Source organism: Sparus aurata, chromosome 6 (assembly GCF_900880675.1).
Source record: "Sparus aurata chromosome 6, fSpaAur1.1, whole genome shotgun sequence".
Taxonomy (NCBI): Eukaryota; Metazoa; Chordata; class Actinopteri; order Spariformes; family Sparidae; genus Sparus; species Sparus aurata.
This window is the reverse complement of record NC_044192.1, coordinates 15602593-15618149: the sequence shown is the minus strand read 5'-3', so window position 1 is coordinate 15618149 and position 15557 is coordinate 15602593. Positions and strand designations below refer to the sequence as shown.

Here is a 15557-nt window from a genome sequence, read left to right as displayed (position 1 = left end):
CTTTAAAATCAAAACGCACCTGACATTAAGTCCGATACTTAGTATAGTATAAAAACAAAAACATTTTTGAATCTCAGCTCTCTTATGGGGTCTCTAAAATGTAAACTCATGCACTAAGTTGAAGTATTTCTTGATAAAAAGTTCTGGATCGCATTGTAAAAGTCAGGTGTCAAACAGAGGAGCAGAGAGACATATCAATCCCAATTAGGCTTATTCAACCCAACCAGGTATTGTTGCCTCCTGAGGAGGGGTAAACAACACATTAAACAGATCCAACAGGAGAAACACTACCAAGGAGCCCTTGTGTGTTATCACATACAGAACATCACATAGGTCTGCACACATACACAGACGAACAAATGCAAGCTGACACATAAACATACATAAACCTACACACCCACACTGAACAGATGGGGGTCTCTCCCATCTCTTGCTATGCGACTGGAGAGACAATTAACACCCTGAGCGCTCCCAGCACCAACAGATTGGCGGAGTCACCACTGAGCCAAAAAGAACAACAACAGAAATGGAGACAGAGAGCAGGAGATGACAAATTTGGAAGTGTGAAGGGAGAAGGGGAAAAAGTGCTTTTTTTATGTCGACAAAGAGAGGATTCTTGGCAAGCAGATGAAGAGAAGCACAGGTGACACAGACCAAAAAAAGACAGAATGAGAGGAAGGCAACGTGTACAGAGGGATAGATAAACAGACGGACCACATGTGGTACTGGCAAGCCACTGATTTCCACAACTAGCCAGCAAGCCAGTCCATCAGCTGTTCAAACAAACAGATACAGTCAGCGAGCTGTCCGGCCAACTAGTCCAGCTGGCCAAAATGTGAGTACATGAGATGTGAGAACAAACAGTAGAGGACGAGGAGGAAAAACTGGCATGATAATGAGGCTAAAACATCCCTAGAACACACAGAAGAGGAGGGCTTAAGTCGGAGAGAAAAAAAGGACGGCCGGAAACAGAGAGGAGGAGGAAGAGAAGAGGAGGAGGAGAGGAACCAGAGGAACGGAGGCTGAAACGCAGTTCTGTTTCCTTCCAACAGCCATGAGACGAGTCATCGTGAGTGGGCTGCCTGCTCGCCTGGCAAGTCCTAAAATACACTACATGCGAAAAAAGCCATCATACGCACACACTTACGCATGTACACACTTCAGACAATCAAACATACACAAAGGAGATGTCAAGCACACTCACACACACGCACGCACGCACGCACGCACGCACGCACACACACACACACACACACACACACACACACACACACACACACACACACACACACACACACACACACACACACACACACACACACACACACACACACACACCGCACACACACACACGAACAGCAGAGCAGACTACAGACATGACCTATCGTGATCACGACTAGTTAAAATGCAGTTAGGGCTGATCTGAACTGTATTCTGTGTGTGTGTGTGTGTGTGTGTGTGTGTGTGTGTGTGTGTGTGTGTGTGTGTGTGCGTGCGTGCGTGTGTGTACCTGGTGTCCATGCAGTGTATACAGCAACTTGCCCTCTACAAGGTCCAGTATCTTCATTGTGGAATCGCTGGACGCAGTGATGAGGAAATTACCAGCCGGATGGAAAGACAAGCTGTTCACTACTCCACTGTGGACTACAAAACACGCACGCACGCACACACGCACGCACACACACACACACACACACACACACACACACACACACACACACACACACACACACACACACACACACACACACACACACACACACACACACACACACACACACACACACACACACGGAAAGATAAACATTATTATGATCACTTTCTTGATGACAACTGCGCAATTAAAAGATATTCTTATCGAGGTGACGCTGCCACTCAAACTTTTTGAGAAAGGGACAATAAACTATAGCTTATGCTAAAACTATATTTGATACTCTCTAAATAATTTTCTTTTCTCTCTAAACTGCAAGTCAAGGGACCAAGCCAATTATGTATGAGCACCTGAGGGGGCATAAAAGAGTTCACCGTCTTGCTGAAGGACACTTCAGCAGGGCAGATGCTTCCTAACACGGTTGCCTTGATCCCACTGAAGTGCACTGCAGCTGTACATCACAGTGCCACAGTTGCTGTGTAACTCCAGAGAAGTGTTACAACAGTTTTACATGAGCAGATAATGCCATTAAAGAAGAGTAACATTAAATACAGTAGCCAATGGCAACTAATCAAAACTTCTTCCGAGCCTGAAATTATACTACCATGTGGTGAGTGGGTTCCTGACTGAGACAAAATGAGGACAGCAGACATTTGATGAGCGACATGGTCCCTCTGCTGGCTGCAAGAGGCTATGATACATGTATGACACACGAATACATGATGATCCACGATGAGGATGCTGAAAAGCTGCATCTATTTACATTGAGAGCAGAGGGATGCATTTTGTGTGTGTGTGTGTGGCTTCTAGTGATGAAGGCTAATACCCAAATAAACGCAAAACCCTTGGAATGAACCACTCAACACTGTAAGACTAAAATAAAACTAAACAAACCACCAATTACCAATAATCCTCAACAGTAAACACACCTTATTTTAGCCAAAAATGTACACTTGATACTATTGGTAATTACCTACAGTGCGTGTAGAGAAGCAAGGTGTAAAGGAGAAGAAACGAGAGAAGTGGAGAGGAGAGGAGAGGAGAGGAGAGGAGAGGCTTTTATCTTCACGGCCCGTCTGCTCAGACAGATGTGATTATCCATTATTAGATCTCACAACTCAAATCCATTTAGGAGAGCTGATTAGAACAATCAGGCTGACTGGCAGGCTGACGAAAGGCATCAACATTTGCTTTATTGTATATGCAGGAAATCATGAATCTTGATTACCACTTTAATTGTAAGCTTTAGAGCTTGATTTTATCACAGTGTTATTTCAGTGATTTGTCGTAGGGCTCGGCTCCATTTTTCCCTGTTTAAAGGCGATGCTTTGCTTGAGCTGTATTGCAGTATGTTCAGCTTTGTTGTCCTCCATTTCTGCCTTCATGTAATTCTGTAAGCAACTAAAAACCAAGGTCAGACTACTTGTATGTGTACACATACTTGTCCAGTAAAGCTGTTTCTGATTATAAGCTCAAGATAATTGTATCCCAAACACAAACACTGGGCCTTGTGTTTTTTACTGTGTAACTCTGTTAAACTCACCTGTGTGTTTTCGGTATTAAACATCTATTAATAAAACAGCTGTACAACATCAAGAACAGCTTAACTGACAATTCTGCAGCAAACAATGCAGCCAGTTCTTCAGTAAATGCTTAAGTCTCTGTACGAAAGCCACGAATATGCAGCAATAGAGTGCAAATTGTTATTTTGTTGATTTCACTTTCTTCAGATGATGACATTGTGAACTGAATACTTTTTTAGATGGTCTATACCTTGGTAGTGCTGTAGCATCTTATGGGATCTGATGTCCCACACCTTGACAGAGTTGTCAGTGCTGGCTGCAGCGATGCATGTTCCACTGGGATGGAAGTCCACTTGGTTTGCATAACTTGGGAGAGAGGAGGAAAAATGACAATGAGGTCTTTGGTCAAGCTTTTACGGTACTTCAGCTTCATTATTACAGGTGATTAATTTAACTGACACAAAAACACTAAAATATTACTATTAAACACCCACTAGAGATATTTTGCCTTGAATTATTTTTCCACATTTCAAAAATCAAAAACCACTCTTCATTTATGGCTTTTAGCCGACGCTTCTGGAGAAGTTAGTAATGAATGAGTAGGCGTTAAATTACAGCAATTTTGAGAGGGCACACTGTTACAAAAACGGTCACTTCTTTGGTTACTGCTGCTGAAACATTCATGAAAAGTCTATTGTTCTAAAACAAAATAAAGTACACACAGTACATGATGCTCTAAATCAGTGACACTCAACTTACAGCTTGCGGGCCAAAATTGGCCAGCAACAGGGTGCCAGGTGGCCCCTCCACCATCTTCTAATTCATAATGAAAATAACATGATTCACACTTGATTTTTGCCTGTTTAAATCAATAGTAAATATTCAATAGTGTCGCTTGGCTGACAGATATGCTGGTTTTGTATAATGGGTTAAATTAGCCTATTAGCAGAGAGAAGTCTAATCTTTGCTTGGGGTTAGGAAGAAATGAGGATAGTTCTTGTGAAGGAATTTTCCATCTTTAACAAAGGTAAAATGCCCAAGTCTCTTTGGGAGCTAGTTCACCTCAGCGTCTCCTAAAGATGACTGGCAGCTGGCAGATCTGGCAGCTGTCCTGATAACATCGCCTTTGTCTCCAGGGCAACCAAGGCCAATGGACATAATGTACTCGGCCTGAGACTCTTACAGACACTCAGTGTCCTATAAGATTGAGTTAAATGTGACCTGAGGATCACACGTGACTAATGATAACGTAGGTAAAGATAGTTTCGTGTTAAGATTTCAATTACCAAATAAAATCCTCACATAAGTATAGATGAGTGAATAGTAAACTTATTTGGACACATAGGAAGTCTAACTCAAGGTTTAATGCTCCCTGCTAAGAAGGTAGCCTTCAGAGTTACTTGAATGCCTACACCAATTCTCCTCAATGTCATCTTAATACATCCAAGTCTCCTGAATCACAGTCAGTAATGAGTTGACCAGTTCCTTCACAGTTCTGATCCAATAAATGAGTATTTCACACAAAAGATCTTAAATACACAATTCATTCTGTCCCTGGTTGGAGCATTTATGTTTAAGGTTAATGTTTATAACACTTGCATGATGGAAGAGGTCCCAGCTCTGTTTATGTTGTACAAACTCCTTCGAATCTAACCAAAACATTCAAAACCAAAGTACAATTGCAGCTGTGAAAATTCAGTAAAATAACTGATTTATACACCAATTAAGTCAGTTAATTTAGTTACTGAGTTAAGTTATATAAAGAATTTCAAAGACAGGTGAGTTATTGGCCTTTTAATAGTGTATCCTCGCTCTAAATCCTCAATTTTTACAAAACCACCAGAAGAAACACTAATATGGACACAATTTGGGATGCTGTCTATTCTCTCACTGCAATTCTTTCTCCCACACACAACGGACACACATCAGACCATTTCTGATTCCTGTTTTTACATGCATCATTCTGGCCTCAGGTTCTTACCCAGCATGTTCGTAGAAAGAATGAATACACTCTCTGCTATTCTTGTCCCACAGCTTTATAGTCTTATCATCACTAGATGATACAATCAAGCGATCGTCTGGAGAAAACCTGCAAAAGATGTTATGGAAATTTGAGATCTAAAACTGGTCACAATCTAGGTCTTGTGACATACTTTGCTTGTGACTTTACGTGTGACATGCAATCATTAAAGTTGTTAAACAATTACATTTTTATATGTCACAAAAAGTAGAATATCTGCAGCAGCTAATGATATCTAATTGCAAAAACTGTATGTATGCATGTATGTGTGTGTGTGTGCATCCTACTTGGCACAGCGGACCCAGTTGATGTGCTGGTTGAGAGAGAATAGAAACTTTTGCCTGTGGACGGTCCAAACTTTGATGGTCTTGTCGTCAGAGGCTGTGACCAGAGTCTGTCCGTCACCAGAAAAGTTGACGCTGCGCACAGTGGCAGTGTGAGCCCTAAAAGCTGTTGACTCAGCCTTCCTGTGCACACAGACGCACACAAACACCAAGACAACACTCTAGTTTAAAACAATAAAACAAACAATCAAAAACCGGTGGGTGTTCAGGAATGTGTGCTTTTATACTGTGCTGGCACAAGCAGGATGTTCACTGTTACTGTCTGGTTTTGTTGTTATGAGTCAGCATCATTGTCCCTCATGATAGCTTTTTTTAGTGGAATACAATAATAATGATAAAGCTGTACTACAAAACAAAAAAAACGAAATACTTAAAAACTTACATGCTTGGCACCCAAAGACGTACTGTCTTGTCTCTGGAGGTGGAGGCCACCAGGTGGCCGGACGGAGAAAACTGAACTGAAAGGACAGCATCTTTGTGTCCATCAAAGCGATATGCTCGCATCTGAGGTTTCATGTTCCAGATCATCACACAGGAGTCCATAGAGCCTGTGGCTGAGAGAGAAGGGAGCACAGGTGAGTGTACTGAACGCATAGTGTGTATAGTTATACCAAACATAAAGTAAAATAAAAGGTTAACATATGCAGCAAATGATTTGGCCATAAACAGACAAACACAAAAACACTGAGTAAAATGACGTAGTAGTTACCAATCTGTTTCATGTTGCAGCTGAAGTCCACACTCGTCACATTGTCTCTGTGACCCTTGAAGTGTCTCTCTAAAGTTGGATCAGACTATACAGGGAACAAGACGGACAGACATATTGTAGAGGCATTATTAAAACCCAAACTTGTTCATAGTGTTTCTCAATAAATAAAAGGTAACAGTCAAAGAAAAAAATATATAATCCTGAAGAGTTTAATACTCAGACACAGCTTTATCAGGATTAAGTGGGTGTGATATGGTTGGCCTGGCAACATAAGCAATCAACCCCATAATTTACATGCCTAAAAACAGATTGTAATTCATTGCAATGAGTTTGTACAGCTGACTGTGCTTTTTAATAATACAGCTGTAGTAGAGCTGAATGATACTGCACAAAAAATCATATTGCGATTATTCTGAAAGATGCACTGCCATACATATCTGGCACACTATGAATATAAATGACTTATTGTTAATGTTATAATAACACCTGTGCTTTACCTATGACTATGGGCTATAACAATTCAAAATGTCTTCTTGGATTGTTATACTACTACTACTACTACTACTACTACTACTACTACTAATAATAATAATAATAATAATAATAATAATAATAGGTTTTTTATAGCTGTTATTAAAAAACAGTGTTACAAAGTGCTTCACAATAAACACAGTAAAAAATACAAAGTCAAATAGAGTTGAAAACGAATAACAATGAATTATTAAAACCATTAAAACGCAATGGGTACATCCAAAAAGAGCAGTGCAGGCGATACATACAATGTTGAGAATCAAGTACAGCGTAATTTAAAGAAAAAAAATACACATGAAAACTGTAAACACCCTTATAAAATCTCATTCTAAAACCCGTAAAAGACTAGTCTTCTGGGAAAGTCTTCCACAACAAGCGCAATGTGGACTATGGCCGCTGAGTGGCGCTGTTTCTAGTTCATTCACTGTTCCCTCCTGTATAAAACTATCATTAATGTTTCCCTTGGTTTTGAACTAGGGGTGAATATCAATTAATTAATAGTTACTTATGAGTATATTTAATTTAAAAAAAAAGGTGGACACATGTGATTTAGTCTCCAATCCACACATTTTATAGACGATGCCAAACAAGGAAACATGTCAATGGCATTCTATTCAGGCAGATTTCCCCCTGCGCTTAGCCTGTCAGGCAGTACCTCCTAATCTGTGCCGCCGCCAACTATCTACATCAGTGATGTTACTTATTTTTCTGGTACTGTGCTGGACAAACTAATGTGAGCACGCTTTGGTTTTGGGTTTTACATTCAAACATCCAGTATCTATAGGGGTCGTGACAGGAAGTGCCGCCTGAGAACTCAAACTCAGGGTTATATGCTGCCCTGGTCGCCACTGAGTTACCAAGGAGACGTGAGCTGTGGTGCTAGTCGCCGTTAGCCGTTAAGCTAGCTAGCCGTTAAACTCGGAGGAGGAGAGGAGAGAGGACCCGCTGAGCCGCATGTGTTTGTGTAAGAGGACATTTGTAACATGGCAGAGCTGCACATCATCGGCCAGATCGTTGGGGGCACTGGTTTTCCTCAAAACAGCCTCTTCTGCAAATGGGGAGTTCATACGGGAGGAGCATGGCGTCTCCTGTCTGGACTGAAGGAGGGCCAGACCCAAGTGGATATCCCTCAAGTAGGAGACATGGCGTACTGGAGTCACCCGATAGACCTGCACTACGCGACTAAAGGACTCCAAGGCTGGCCGAAGCTTCATCTCCAAGTGTGGCACCAGGACTCTTTCGGCCGCTGCCAGTTGTACGGCTACGGCTACTGTCACGTCCCCTCCAGCCCCGGGCATCACCGGATAAGCTGTGTGACCTGGAGGCCGCTCGGCTCCTGGCAGGAGCAGTTGGCTCAAATGTTCGTCGGCGGAGGTCCCCAGCTCCGCAGCCCGGACCTCATATACAGCGGGGCGGACAGATACAGGCTGCACACCGAAGCCATGGGGACCGTGGAGCTGGAGCTAGGCGTTATCATGAGACACTTTGACAAATATGGCGTCGAGAGTTAACACAACGACATGAAAGAGACTATATAAATCCATCACGATTGTACATTTTGCAGGCTGAGGTCTGACTTGTTTTTAGAGAAGTTTTTCACTTTTTTTCTATATTGCATTTGTCCTTTTATAATAACTAGGTGTATGTAAATAAACTATCTTAATAACGTAGTTCGTTTCTTGTTGGTTTGTCAGCCCACTCCAGCCCCAATGGCAGCTGGATAGTAACCAGATAATTCACAATCATTACTCATACATAGTTTAATCCTGTATTATTATTAAGAAAATTATTAAACTGTTATACAAACGGTCAAAGAAAGTGATTGGGATCACTGCAACACATTTCAGAGCTCATAACTTGTGTTTTATTATTTTAATTTTGAAATCTGTTGTGTATTTTTCTGACCTTCAGTGAAATCCTTGACTAAGCCTCTTCCTTATGAGGTACTAAAAGTTAATGAATGGGTCCAGGCCAGCCACAAGGTGCGTGTATTTCAATGCTAAATTTGAATTTGAACACACACAAAGGATGAACATACAGTAGATGTCTTAAGACCTGGCCAGCTTTGGAGATACAAACCAGGCTTGGATAAGGTTGCTGTGAGAATACAAAACAGCACTACAGCGTTTTACTAGATCCAAAACTTGACAACAAACTGATACATGACACTGAAAGTATTTAACACGTTCTACAAAGATAATCAACATGATATGTGATGCAATTAGATGATTCTTAGTGCTATTATGACTTTACTTCTGCCTGAAGGTTTGCCACACACACTTATACCTTTCACTTTTTAAATCAATAAAACCAGATGCTTATTAGTTTGCTCAACTGTGAGCTTAGCAGAAATAACATACATCTTCTATAGTAACCAGTGTTTTCATCATATAACACTTAACATCTCAAAAGTGCCAGTTTTAAGGAATTTCACTCCATCCTACATCCCATAATAACTCTCAGTCATTTACTACAGTGAGAAAATGTGTTTACTTTATAATAATTTGACACAGAGCCTATGTGAATGTCATAGCCACATGCCATGGTAATTAAACGTGTAAATGTATGGATTGCAACAAAAACATGGCAGTCCCAGTCTGACACTTCCATTCATTTGTGACATCTCAATTAACAGATTCTTCCTCCAACTCAAAAACGTGCCTGAAATAACTACGACACATTAACCCAGGTCACATACAACAGAGGTGACATTAGCCTGATTATATCGGGTTACCGTAGGAGTGTTAAAGTAATCATGGAGTGCTATTATCCACTTTCTACTTTTACTAGAGAGCGTGAAGCTAACAACACACTCAAGAAACCAACTTCAGCTCAAGTAGTTTTAACTAAGTGCCACACAGCTAGCTTAAACTCACCAGTACAGACGACATCGTTCCTGATATCGAAGCGACTGTTTTGACGTGACAACAGCTGCTGAACTTTATTCTTTATGTCGGCGAGTGAGACAAAACGATATTTCACTGTTAGCTCGCCGGCTAACGCTAGCTTGCTTCTAGCCGCTGGTTGCTGACAACAACAAAATTCAGTTTACGCGCCGCGATTGGGCGCTGAGCACCGGTCAGACTTCTTAAAGGGGAAGCTGTACCGTTTCTGTCTAAACCTCCGTGTCACATCGATCATATTGTGCCAGTATGTTATGTAATAATGTTTTACACGTGAGTAGACAAGAGTGAATTCATTATATGATTTTAATCCGTCTAGATATTCAAGTGGAAATATTAATTTTTAGAGTGTAGTGGCGCGTCATGACCACCAGGTGTCAGCAGAGTCGCACAAATCTTCTCCAGCGTGGTTGTAGCAGTGGCTGTCACGCCAAGGAAGTGAAACGCTGTACAAGACATTTATGTACTAAAGCTGCAAAGTAATTAGTGATTTCTGTCCTTTCAGTGAATTTATAATCTGCAGTTTGGCTTTGAAGGCGGTGAATGCGTCTTCTAAAAAAAAGTGATGTTGAAACAACAGAGCATCTGTTTCTTTTTTCATGCTCTCTCTTCATGGAACGATTCAGTAACAAAATCACAACAATGCCTGTTTTAAATCACAACAGTTTTATTTATCGTGCCGTATTAAAAGACACAAACCTAGATCTAATGATCAGTGATTTGATAATCTTAGCTAAATCTTTTATTTACAAGGCTAAATGTATAAAACCCCACCCATCTTCTGTTATAATTAAATCCCATTTTGATATGAAGTCCCAAAAATGTAAGTTTAAACATGCCAAAGATGTCTATGCAGAATAATCTATTGGATCCACCTGGCCAAGCTACAACAGTAAAACGCGGCTTACATGTTGCAATGCAGCAATAACAACAGTTCAGATTTAGATGCAAATGAAGACATATACAAGTACAAAAGTGAAATAATGAAGGTCTTAAAACTTTGTTTGACACAGGTTCCTTTATCAACACAAGGCTTCTGGTTCAGGTAATAATGGTGAACCAGGAGCTGATATTGTGCTTCTGTAATTGTGTAAATTTACAAATCACAAACCTATTCAAACACCTTTAGGCCGAGGACTATTAGGCCCTTGGACACTTGTCTGCTTTTTCTGCTCAGCAATCCAGACCTGTGTGTCTCCTGTGCAAATGTTCTGCATGTTTTAACCACCACACAAGGGTCATATCATTGAATAAAGGTCCAATCAGGAGGTGTAAATGACTTGTTTTACAAGATTTGGCAATAATAGAAATCTAGGAATGTCATTATTCATAATACAATAAGTACAGGCCATGCATTGCTATGAAACTGTTAAAAACTACGTAGAAAAACACTGATTTAAGTACTTGAGTGTGGAATTTCAAGGGACACTCGACATTGTGCTTACCAATTCAATATCAACACAAACCCTTAATTCAACCAAATCCCCTGAGGGCCGTTTTTAGCTGGACTGTTGCCACATAGCCACCAGCTCATACCACAACATCCCTTCCTCAACCCACAGTAGTGTTACAGCATGACTGACTGTAATTATGCTGTTTTCGTATTGTTCTCACACCATGTAGTCATGTTTCTGTTTTAGGATGTGATCGCAAAAACAGGCTGCACTTCACCAGATAACCTAAAAGGCATTCTGTCCACGCTACTAGGTTGAGGAAATTTTTTTTTTTTTCAAATGTAGATAACTGCCGGGTGGTACGTGTGAGGCCTTGAGCACAATTTGTCAAAGGCATTTACAAAACCCACCAGTCTCGTTCAAATATGAGCCTGGAGGTTTTTCCCTTTTCAGAGAAACTTCTTCCTTTAATACATTTTTTTTTTACAAAGTGTATAAGCATGTGAGTCAAGGATCACACTCCCTGTTTGTTTGCCTGGACCTGCTCGTTCCTGTTCAGCCTAAGAGAATGGTCAATAATGTGACAGATTGTGAATACTGTTACGTAAGCAGGTAGAGCTTTTGGATAATGGAAACGCTTCTGCCAGCCTTGTGTTCTTTATGAGACAAACCCGTAGGTTTATATTCTGGTGAACGGTTACAGTAATACTGTACTATATACTACACTCTGCACACTTTTCGATGCACTGCAGTATAGAGTAAGACCATGCAACATCATCATTTCATTTATTTCTTCTTATTATTTTTTTAATTCATTGATGGGAACAGCTAATGCCTCTTGACAATTGTGTAAACACTTCCTGCTCATCTCCATTCCAGTAGCTGACGACTCTGAGCAGAAGGAAGGAGGAAAAGAAAAAATAAATGTACTGGAATGTTTTCGGTAAGCAACTGGTCATAACATACAGCAGCTATTGGAGGGCTGTAAATAACACACCTAGGTGCTTTACACACACATTAGCGGCAAGTTGTCTGATAAACGTCACACCTATCGTTGATGGGAAGCCGGATATGCTTCAGTGAAAATTAATCTGTGTTTCTTCTCAGTAAGACAGGATGTTTTTATTATTTTCTGCTTTATCTAGAGGCTTCTTTGAGTCATTTACGGCTGCTGTTTCACCCTGGAAAGGGCTCTAATCTTATCTCCCTCAATGTCAGCTTTCACCAAGGATCCACGTGAGCGTCTGTGGATTGTAACTGTCACTATATACAGAAGGTCTGTGGTTTGTCGTAGTGCACAAAGTTCACGTCGGTAAAGAGGAAGCTATGTGACGCCCATGTGGCCTAATCCATAACCCAGCGGCTGTAAGTAAGGTCAAACATACAGCCTGTCTCGAAAAAAAGCCCATATTTTAACAACGCCTGTGCTGTCACTTCACACATGGTTTAGAAAACGAGACCTTGCTGGTTCGGTGAGCAGTTAGACTACAGATTGGAGTCACGGCTCAAATGGGTGCATTCAGGATCTGAAGCTGTTAGCTTTGCTCAGCTTTGACTTGAATAAATGTCCAAATCCAAATCTCTTTAATTTGCTCACAAGACACAACATAAAAAGATTGGAGAGTTTGGAGATGCTGGGAATCTTATTTACGTCTTCATTTTTATCGTTGACAGTTGAATGTTTATTTAGGTGTATTTTTTATTTTAGTATCTTTGTTCTGAATATTCAATTAGACCTACTTGTTTCATCATCTGTTGACTTGGCCTCCAGTCTTGCTGGGCTAGGCTAGGCTATGTTTTTGCTGCTGGGCTGCAGTATGTTTGTATTTTAACATACAGATATAACATTTAGGCTTGCTTATATTCAGCTTGTTGACAGTCTCATTGATAACATCTTATTCCCGTTCATTTAATTTGAATGTTTTGCAACTCATACACTGATAAATTACATAACAACATAACGTAGAGGGGGCGGGGATAATGGGCGACATAATTACAGTACCGCACCACATAATCCACTAGATCACCTATAATTATCTGTATTGGTAATAGTAGGGATGACCTGATGTTGACGAGGAACCAAGTTTTAAAATGAACTCTTATAAATCTTACAGATGTACAGAGCTGTTATCATTAAAGAAAAAGTCCTACAGTCGTTGTTTTTTTGTGTAAAGTCACCCAAAGGCAATTAAAATGAGCCACTCACTACATGTATGACATTTGAATTAATATATGACTAAGTTAAGACATTTTGCGACTTAGATGAAAAAGCTGAAATGCCTCGTAACATGTTCCTCTCTGTCCCGCGAGGTTTTTAAAAAGCGTGATATCAAAACCAAAAGTTTGGCATTTTTACAGCTGTGCGAGGCCGAGGTCATGTTTTTGTCCGGTAAATGAAAATGATGTCAACAATTTATCGGCAAGGGAGTCTCAGCCCACATTCTGTCATGCGGCCTGCTGTGATGACAGTGTGTTGCAGCCTGTCACATTTTCAATCACACAAACAGAGTTTCTTGGTTTTCAATATTTTTTCCATCAATTTGGTTTCTTTTTGAGGAGAGTTACGTAAAGTGACCTGAAGGGGATTTTTATGACATGGATTAGTTTTGTCAGAGGGACGTTCCCTCTTCCTTGTTTCTAAAGACACACCTTTGCTGCCGCCTCATTTAAGGTCAAAATATTTTCCCCTATTGTCTGACAGCTTAAAGGCATTAGTGTTATTCAACCCAGGAATTCTCGCAAAGTATGGATGAAACACATATGTCACTCGTGAAGGAGAAAATGTGAAGATCATCGGCCCACTGAACTGTTCACGATGGCGTACATGGATCTGCACCATTGCACTGTTGGTCTGTTTCAACTTGGTTTGCCTTCATGGTTGTCCAATACAGAAGAAGACGAACTTATATAAAAAAAAACATATAGGTTCGCGCTCCCGATGGACACACAACAGACAGCGTAGTCAACAAGGATTATTATGTAATGTTTGCTCACCGCAGGACCTTTGATGGCCTGACTGTAACTGTGGCTGGAGAGGGAAAAAACACAATGTTACTTTCAAGGTTCGGTGGCAAGGTGACAAGGTTTGCTTTTTAAAAAAAATCTTCATTTTTAATCACAGTAGACTTAAAACAAAGCGTTTGCTGTTTCCACAGCTGGTGTTGTTGTTGCAGTTACAACCAACAGTTTCAAGGAAGAGCAGCGGAGAGGAGATTCAATCAACCTGAGCTTTTCTGCTCCCACATGTCTGATATGAGCCCTGAATTTTTTTCTTTTCTTTACACTGGATGAACGTAAGACAACAACATCGGAAGAATCAAAGGAGCTTTTCTTATTTATTTTTTAAATAAAAAGCACTTTTGAATGTTAGAACCACACCAGTTGTCTGCAAGTGCCATACACAACCGTGGAATCCACAGCCCAGATATTAACAAGTCTAATTAACTTTACAAAAAAAAACCTTTTATACTACTACTTTATTTAACCTTTGTCAAACCAGGAAAAAGTCTCATTGAGAATAAAAATCCTCTTTTCAAGAGAGTTCTGGCCAAGACATGCAGCACAGTTAAGACAAAAAGACAAACTTATAGTGATTACAATGAAGACAGGAAACAATCTGTCTTCATTTTAAACTATCAACATATTCGATGGACATAAATCAGCATTCAAAACATCCATAGCCAGATGTCCTTTCATCAAAGTTATTAAAATACCATCTGTCTTTATGCACAACTCTTATTTTCAAACCCTGTGGATAAAAATTGAAAAGTGCTGAATCATCCTGTTTTAGGACCGCAAACAGTAACTCAACCAAAAACAACAAAAATATGAAATGGGATTGAACCGAAACAGCTGCAGATATTAACAACCATATTCTGATTTCTACTTCATGATGCTGTGAATGTACAAGAAAAAAACATGTACTTATTCTTGGTTTGTGTACTGAATCTTTTTGACTTGAATGGCACATAAACATTATTCATTTAGTGAATAATAAAGTTGAGTTTTGAGATGAATTAGCAAAATATGAATTTTGCCTTCACTGATTTCATAAAAAACCTGCGGCTGAGTCGGCTCTTCCTGCTGCAGCTGTGGGAAGACTTGTCCCTACGATGATTTGTGTGAAGGAGTGCGCGAAAAATGCTGCATTTCCATATTGCGTTCTCGTTTTGGTCCTCGAACATCTGTGAACTGTGACGCGAATAATACTGTTCAAGATAACTACGCGCAGACACCTGTTGCACACTTGGATATATTGTAAAAATGATCATTCATGAGCATGAGCGAGGCCTGACAAACCTTTTACCTGCATGATGTCGTAACACGTTGGCACAGAAGACACACAAAGCCATACGAACAAAGTCTTGATACCCTCTTACCCAGAATGTTATCACGGAGCCATTTAACCTACCACACAGTGCACTATGATATGTCCTCTGAGAGCACTTTCCAGCTTTTTCATTGATTATGAAATCGAATTCA

At 40.3% G+C, this 15557-nt stretch overlaps 2 protein-coding genes across 2 annotated transcripts in view; one reads left to right on the top strand and one right to left on the bottom strand.

Annotated features, from left to right (window-relative positions):
- poc1a (POC1 centriolar protein A) overlaps positions 1 to 9878 on the bottom strand; it is a 43241-nt gene extending 33363 nt beyond the window's left edge. Inside the window, exons 1-7 of the mRNA XM_030418597.1 lie at positions 9655 to 9878; positions 6248 to 6332; positions 5921 to 6092; positions 5482 to 5661; positions 5156 to 5263; positions 3425 to 3540; positions 1511 to 1644 (exon numbers count right to left, since the gene is read on the bottom strand). Of these exons, the coding sequence (XP_030274457.1) occupies positions 1511 to 1644; positions 3425 to 3540; positions 5156 to 5263; positions 5482 to 5661; positions 5921 to 6092; positions 6248 to 6332; positions 9655 to 9669 (810 nt within the window). The 5' untranslated portion in view covers positions 9670 to 9878. The remainder of the gene's footprint in view (positions 1 to 1510; positions 1645 to 3424; positions 3541 to 5155; positions 5264 to 5481; positions 5662 to 5920; positions 6093 to 6247; positions 6333 to 9654) is intronic.
- On the top strand, positions 7488 to 8448 carry b9d2 (B9 domain containing 2). Its single transcript, XM_030418598.1, has one exon. It carries the CDS (start codon positions 7762 to 7764, stop codon positions 8287 to 8289), a length of 528 nt encoding a protein of 175 aa, XP_030274458.1. The 5' UTR covers positions 7488 to 7761; the 3' UTR covers positions 8290 to 8448.
- Positions 9879 to 15557: the final 5679 nt, after the last annotated feature.

What these genes read in the sequence shown, in the direction of transcription:
- b9d2 (XM_030418598.1), top strand. Translation starts at nt 7,762, where the DNA reads ATGGCAGAGCTGCACATCATCGGCCAGATCGTTGGGGGCACTGGTTTT.